General features: G+C 37.8%; 1 protein-coding gene across 2 annotated transcripts in view; it reads right to left on the reverse strand.

Annotated features, from left to right (window-relative positions):
* RAD51B (RAD51 paralog B) overlaps positions 1-8518 on the reverse strand; it is a 579424-nt gene that overhangs the window by 546912 nt on the left and 23994 nt on the right. For both annotated transcript variants that reach the window (XM_019641386.1, XM_019641387.1), the window contains exon 4: positions 7323-7459. In XM_019641386.1, coding sequence (XP_019496931.1) covers positions 7323-7459 — 137 coding nt within the window. The remainder of the gene's footprint in view (positions 1-7322; positions 7460-8518) is intronic.

Below are 8518 nucleotides of genomic sequence, written 5' to 3' on the forward strand. Positions count from 1 at the left end.
CAGCAAGGGCTTTTAGATCTCATCGAATGTGACACAAGCAACAATGTCTCTGAGGTTTATCTTTTGGGGAACAAATATGCTTTTTATAAATGATATTTTGACTAGCAGTTATAAAATAAGTTTAGTAAATAAGAAAAATGCTTGCATTTTCATGAATGACCTATAATTGAACATACATAGGATATAATATTATCATTCTAATAATCAGTATCAGTAAGTCTCCATGCCTCAAACCAGAAAACTTAATACACACAAAATAAATGCTATCCAATAGTTCCTTGGTAAACAGGAAATTATTTTCTAAATAAATGAGTGTTGTCCAATACATCCTTCATCAACAAAAAATGGTATTTCTAAACACTGAACTCTGACCTCAAAGCTTAGATCTAATGCACGGGGTAGGCTGAGCATAGGAGAGTGACAAGTTGAAACAGATTCAACTACCATCATCAATAGGAGAAGATATGGAGAGCAGTACTAGAAATTTCAAATATTTCTGGTTAAAAATGTAAATATTTGAGAGTAACTGTCTTCTATTTAAAATGATACTTTATCAGCCCTGTACTTAACCAGCCAAGGGCGACTGGGAGGAAAGACTGTAAACATTAAAACCAGCCTGTATTTTATGTTCCATTTAAAGACAGAGGAGTACAAAAGAACACTATTTTCATTTCTACATAGTTAATGAATTCCAAGAAGAGGCTAAGAACTTTAAATAGATAAACAAAATAAGTTCCTCATGTATGCCATTATCAGAAATGAAAGAGAAAAATCTAAAACAGGAAGAGAGAAAAATAAAACTAGTCAATAACATGTTTAAGAATATTCTGAAAAAACCTGAAAAGAAAAAGCCTCATTAGGTTGAACAGGAAGAGGAAAAATTATTTTAGGAATATGGAATAATATGTGTAAAGGGTGAGAACAAAATGAATTAAAAGTGCTTGAGAAAGGCATAGGGACTTTTAAAAAAGGAAATGAGGTAAGTGATGAAAGCAAGAAGAAATGAGATGGCATTGGCAAAGGCAGAACAGGCACATTTTGAGGGTTTGGGAAAATGTATAAATTTTTTTTATTAGGGCAACTATTGGCTGAGTTTAGTGCTAGTCAGAGAAATTAGCTAAAAAGCTCTGGCACTTGGAACCCACTGATTTTTAATAGGATGAGCATGATAACATCTACCAGAAACATGAAAGTTTTTCAAAATTTGGATGCCCAGTTGATTAGGAACCAGACTGAGAGTACATAACTCCCTGGCAACAATAACTGAACAGCTGACAGGCAATAATTTTCTACCTCCGATACTAGGCTGGATTTCAACTAGTGGCTGGAGTGGTGAAAAGCTCTGGAACTTATTATAATACTGCTCTCTCAATTCATTAACGTCCCTCAGAAGAAGACAGCCATTGCGTGGACATGAACTTACTTTATTCATAGTTACCATGCTCTCGTCTTTCCCTAATGCTTTGGTGGAAAGCAGGATTAGTGGCAGTATCTCCAACACCATGAAAAGTAGAGGGCACAACTCTTGCTGATGACAAAATTCACTTCTAGATATTAAAGATATCGGATACTCCATTACTAGCCAATGGGAGTATTTTATTTCTTACCATCCTAAAAATGCACAATTTATCTGGTTTAGTATGAAATAAACTAGGAGAGACTTACCAAGTTAAAGAACCATTAGAGATGGCAGTGGGAAAATAAAATCTAACAGGGCTTTTGCCAACAGGTTTAAGCGGGACAGTGGTGCCTTTAAGGTCAAGCTTAATGAGCTTGGACTAACTTAGGGTCAATGACCCCACAAACCTAGGAGTGGTACACAAAGATAAAAACAATAATCATAGTTACCATGCTAAATAACTGTATCGAATGGTTATTTACATACCAATATGCTGTAATTTTCTATAAGTTTCCCCTAATATTATTTTAGAAAAGATATCTTAAAAATATATAAATCAAAATATATGTATATCTAAATGTAGTATTCTATATGCCTCACATTAATCATAGCAATTTCTTATCACAATCTTCATCACAAAGATCTTTGGTTAGAGCCAGCAAAAAAGAAACTATCGTTTGCTTCCAAATATTTATATAAAGTTTGAAAGCAATGCCATCTAGTGGACATCTTTTTTATAGAAAGTATTCCTTTCAAAGGATACACTTTAGATTCATTCATTCGACAAATATTTATTGAGGACCTACTATATGCCAGGCACTGTTCTAGGTGCTAAAGATATGGCAACAAACAACAACACAAAAAAAAAAACCTTCCCTCATAGAACTTACATTCTACTGAGAGAGGCAAAGAAATACAGTATATTATACATCAGGTGATACGTGCTCTCTCTAAAGAAAAGTAAACCAGGATGGGGCAACAGACTGACAGATGGAAGCAAGTGCTACTTTATGTAAGGTGGTCTGGGAAAGCCTCTTTAATAAGGTGACATTTGAGCAAAGGTCTAAGAGAGATGAAAAAGATGAACCATGTGGATATCCAGTGGAATAGCACATAGGAAGAGAGAAATATAGCAAGTGCAAAAGCCCAGGCATAAGATGCCTGGGGTGTGTGAGGAATAACAGAGGCTAATACAGCTGGAACACAGGAAGAAAGAGGGAGAATAAAAGGAACTGGGATCAGAGGGCTAGTCAGGGGCCAAAATCCCACAAGATCCTTAGGTCTGTGGTGTTTTGTTTAGGTTGTACTTAGTAAAATTGGAAGTCATTGACATGACTTGATTTCTTTTCTTTTTAAAGAATCACTCCAGCTATCAAATGGAGAAGAGGCTATAGATGGGGCAAGATCAGCCTAGGGCAGCCCTCCAAATAAAAGATGATGGTGACTTGACCTAGAGAATAGCTCAGGTAACTGGAAGTAACTAAACTCAAGATGTAGTTAAAGAGAGGAGCCGGGAGCCGGGAGGATTTCTGGACTAGTTGGATCTGCATCTGGAAGAATGGAATTACCGATTCACTGAAGTGGAGAGGACTGGATTTGGATCAAGGCTTTTGTTATTAGTTCCCCCTGTTACTTCACAGCTCTTGTATAAAAGGAAAGTTAGAAGCTTTACATTGGTGACCGCATGCCAACTTGAAACAAAACATATGCTTAATGTAAAAAAAAAAAAGAAAGCCTTCCCAAAATTCTAGTTGAAATATCATATCATAAATGTGCTGAACTGCAAAGTTTATGGTTTTTCAAAGCTTCTTGTACATATGTAATATTTTCCAGTTCATTAATTCAATATGTACTTGCTCAGCATTGTGGTATTACTAAATAAAATGTGAATCTATTAGTTTCTTACGGATTCCAGAAAATTCCAAAGTTTTGTTTCAGAAATAATACATACTTATATAACTAATGTCTATTTTCTATCCTAGAAACTCTTCAGGACCTCCCTCCCTACTAATTCACCTAGATTCACAAATAATAATAAGGCAGCTGGAATTGGACTAAGGGAAACCTACCCAGACTCATGAAACCATTGCAAAAAATTGTAAGAGGGAATTTATCTCCTATTTTTTTGGCCCCTGGGTCATTGATCCTGGATTTGTACCAACTCGCAAATAGGTAAGACCACACTGGTATTGCTTTAAGAATCAGCCAAAATCATGGCAGGCCGCTACAAGCCTCCCTCTCGATAAACTGATTCAGGAAGAGCGACCCCCTAAATAGTTTGGTAGGAATTAAAGCGCTCGGCTGTGGGGTGCTTGGCACCCTCGGCACTGGCATGCATACCCAGTACAGCAGCTCCTTTCGATCTAAGGTTGGCTGTTGTTTCCATACAGTACCCATACAACAGGTATCTCTCCTTTGTACACTTAGTCCTAAGTCATGATTTTACATTTTTGTGATTATTTGATCAATGTCTTTTTCCTCTGTTGGACGACATCTCCTTCCTACTATTCAAAGCTTTTCTGATTTCATGACAACTCAGGAATGGCCACTTTTACCTCCTAAAGTTCTAATTCTATACCCTACCCCGCAACTAGGTCCCGACCTCCCAGGGTCCCGACTCCCATCTCTCGCCTCCCCAGATCCCTCAGTTCTCCTCACACTCACCTCCATTTGCAGTTCTAAGGCTCAGCTCTATTTTCCTTTATCATCTTATTTCTCCCAAAGCTTTATTTCAAAAACTTCTATTACTATTTATCATCTATATTACCTTCCTTTTTTACTCTTAACTTCAAGTTCCATCTTTTCTTAAAATTATCTCCAACAGGAATAATATAGTATTCATTCAATTCATGAATCCTGGAATTCTCATAGTTGCCAAAACGTCTATAGACAGATCAGTAGATTAATCTATTTATTCATATTCTCAAGGTATATGCAAGTGCATAGCACGTAAGACTTATCAGATCTTAAGTATAAGTCCAATAGGTAAAGCAAATAAAAACAGGCTTTTTTCGAAATCAATCAGGATTCTGCCTGCTTAGAATTCCTCTCTCCCCAAGGCACTCAAAGGTTGACCAGGCTATATTGCTATCTAATTATTAAATAGTATTGCTTTTAAAAAATGGAACTAATCTTTCCAAAGTGCTTTTATCACCTGCAAAGTGTTTTTTTAAGTGCATTTTAAACTAATTTTTATTTATTCTTCCTCTGTTTTCTCCCTCCTTCTTGATAAACAGATATCTAGCAACTTATTGGCGGAAGTTTTCCATTGTTATCATTTACCCTAAATTCTCTATAGGCAAATCCTTTAAAGTTCCTTCCTAGTAATCCTTCAATTCACTTTCTCGTTTGTACTGATCAGACAGCTGGTTTGTAAGCACAAAATGAGGACGCTACATACAGAGAGCTAAAATACCCTTTTAAGTCTCATATTTTCCTGCTTTATCTCCTAAATCCAGTTGTGGCGGACACTACTAATGACCTACCAAGATCCAGTCCACTTCTTCCTTGCTATGAGAACCGTAATTTGATTCAGTCAGTAATGTTAACCAGCCCCAGGACACTCATCATTTGTTATAACCATCTTTTTCCTCACTTTCCCACCCTCCCTTGAATTTAGGAGTGGCCTAGTGAGAAATCCCGTTACATAGACATGATTGATTAAATCACTGGCCATTGCTGATTAACCAGTTTCCAGCCCCTCGCCCCCCCTCAGAGGGTGGGGGTGGGGGTGGGGGAGAAATGAGGCTGAAAGTTCCAACCTTATAATCACATGATTGGTTCCTCTGGCAATCAGCCCTCATCTGAAACTATCTAGGGGCCCACCAAGAGTCACCTCATTAGCATAAACTCAGGTGTGGTGGAAAGGGGCTAATTATAAATAACAAATTATGCTATTCTCACCTCTATTACTCAGGAAATTCCAAAGGTTTTACAAGCTCTTTTGTCAAGAACCAGGATGAAGACAAAAATATATATTTCTTATTATATCACAATATTCAATGTTTTGATCCATTATATTGTTAGGGTTTGTAATTCGGAGACATTCTATCATTCCTTCTGCATTTATACTGGAATATTTCCATAAAAAGACCTATCTGTTATTCAGCAATACAGTTCACATAGATAAAAAAGAATAGATGTTTGATTTGGATTTCCCTTTTTTTTTTTACTCATTTTCAAAATAATGAGTTGCTTCTCCACAGTCCTCCAAGAGTGATCAATCAGTTGCTTTCATTTCTCAACATTGTAGACTCATGGATTTTAAACGTATTTCACGTGTCCTAATCCACTGTCATTATTATTCCTATGGGTGCTCAATTTGTTTCATCTTTGGCCAGTGGGAACCTCCTCAGGTTGACTCCTGAGTCTTTCTGACACTCCCCAAAGTAGTTTCTAAAAGCTTCCCTTCTATCTGATATGATGTCCAGACTTAATGTAAAATTTCTTGCTCCAGAGCTAGAATCAGCCCTTCCCCGCAAGGAAGCTTCATTCCTTTTAGTAGAAAATGGTATCTGAGTTTCACGTTTTGGGAGTAACACCTGTCCATTCATTTATCAAACATTTTCTGAGCAGTTTTATACGTCAGTCACTAGATTTGGCTTTTAAGATATACAGATATAAGACAAACTCAAACTGCTGACAAACCAATGGCATATACTTAGAAAAAATAGATAACCAAGAGATGTAGGGCAAAGGAAATAAACTCTTGGCAAAATAATCCACTTGGAACTTAATTGGGTCAGGGAACATGCTTTGATTTAAATAGCTTTCTAGAGTGGCTCAGCTGGAGCAGAGCATGAGCTCTGAGCAACAGGGTTGCCGATTCTATTCCCACATGGGCCAGTGAGCTGCGCCTGAGCTGAGCTGCTGCTGTGCTGCCAATAGGTGGCAGGATGGCTCAGCTGGTGAGAGCACGTGCTCCTAACAACAAGGTTGCCTGTTCGACTCCCACATGGGATGGTGGGCTGCGCCCCGCCGCCCCCCTACCTCCCACCCCCAACTAAGATTGAACACAGCACCTTGAGCTGAGTGGCCCTGAGCTGCCTCACAGGTGGCAGGATAGCGACTAGACTTGGAGCTGAGCTAGCTGCACCCTCCACAAGGACAACAACTTGGCTGTTCCCTTCCCCAATTCCCCAATAAAAATCTTTAAAAAAAATTAAAATTAAAAATAAATAAATAGTGTTCTAGAGAGAGCTAAGGGAGAGAGATTGATTCATAATGACATAGTGAGAAAGACTCAGAGGACTATACCTATACTATACCTTGACTAAGAGAACAGAATAGAATCAGTCTCCAGGTATGTAAGCACTCCTGCTTATGAATATGGAACATAGCAGGGAAGGAGAGGAGGCCAGGCTTATCTTCAGGTGTATAGAATTACACAAATGACTAAACGCCTCTCGCATAGAATGGCAAAGTAATCTTTTCTGTCCAAGCATAGATATACTTACTATCAGTGTGTTTCTTACATTTAACACCATATTATTTCAAAAATTAAAGTGAAATACTTCTCAATCAAAATGCTTTGAAAGCTGCAATTTTTCTCTTCACTAATATTTTACTTCCAACTAGAAATTAATTACAAAGCAGCTTACCTTCCATCTTTATTAATTCTCCCTCATCCCCAATGTCCACTTAACATTCCTCCCTCTCTTTCTTGAGCTTCCTTCTTCCTGACTTTCTGCAAAGCACAGCTTATTGAGGAACCCACTCCCTTAAACCAATAAGAAAGGGATGGCAAAGACAAAAAGAAACTGCTTTCTGTGTCAATTTTAAAAGGAAAATTCTTTTAAAACAGTATTTAGCATTCTGTGCTCTCAAAAAAAATAGGTAAATGTTAACTTATTTGAAAATGTTACATGCTATATATAAGTTACAAAACTAAAGTATTATAATGGAAAATAATAAAATCTCCTACCTTTCAGCACTAAATGCTGATTCTGTGTCAATGTACACAACAGCTCCTTCTAATCCTCCCATGTTGGTGGGTAATGTGGCCAAAACACTCATCATTATACAAAACTGAGTTTTTCCACAACCTGGTGGACCTGTAATCTAAAAAAAAAAAAGTTATTTGTGGAAACATCACAACCTAGTCAAAGCAAAATCCTTTAGGAACTTGCCACAGATACAGTCAAACTAACCTGGGTTCCTGGGTTCCCAGAGAGAACATTCTAATACATTCATTGTATATGATGAATTAACTTCTCCCCTATTCATCTGGATTGGTACTAGTTATGTATCATGCTTCAGAAAATTAGAAAATAGTCATTAAATTCATCCTGTGTTCTGTAGTACAGACGAAAAACTTTGTTGGAAAAGTCTGGAGGATTCATTTTATACATTTACAACTTAGAGTTCTATACCTTTTCCTCATCAGACATTATAGAAGAATCTTGAAAATATGTAAGAAGCTTTAATAATCGGTTTAGCATTTACTATGAATTGGCCTCTCAGAATAATTTTGTACTAGTCCCCTTAAAGGCTACTTTGGAGCCGGCCAGGTGGCGCAGTTGGTTAGAGCGCAAGCTCTGAGCAACAGTGTCACTGATTCAATTCCTACATGAGCCAGTGAGCTGTGCCCAAGCTGCGCCCGAGCTGAGCTGCCAACAGGTGGCCAGATGGCTCAGCTGGTGAGAGCACGTGCTCCTAACAACAAGCTTGCCGGCTCGACTCCCACATGGGATGGTGGGCTGCCCCTCCCTGCAACTAGATTGAGAGTGGTCACTGGACTTGGAGCTGAGCTTGCACCCTCCACAACTAAGATTGAAGGACAACAACTTGACTTGGAGCTAACGGGTCCTGAAAAAACAGTGTTCCCTTTCCCCAATTCCCCAACACTGTTCCCTTCTCCAATTCCCCAATAAAATCTTTAAAAAAAAAAAGAAAAGCTATTTTGATCTTTATTCTTAAGAGTAAAGTACAGTAAAACCTTGGATTGCGAATAACTTGGTTTGCAAGTGTTCCACAAGATGAGCAAATATTTCTAATACATTTTAACATGGTAAATGAGCGATGTCTTGCAATATGAGTAGTTTGTTTCCAGAATGAATTATGCTGACAAACCAAGGTATTACTGTATTTAGGAGTGAAGGGTACTGATGTATATGCAAT

This window comes from Hipposideros armiger, unplaced genomic scaffold (genome assembly GCF_001890085.2).
Source record: "Hipposideros armiger isolate ML-2016 unplaced genomic scaffold, ASM189008v1 scaffold_59, whole genome shotgun sequence".
In the NCBI taxonomy this organism is placed as follows: Eukaryota; Metazoa; Chordata; class Mammalia; order Chiroptera; family Hipposideridae; genus Hipposideros; species Hipposideros armiger.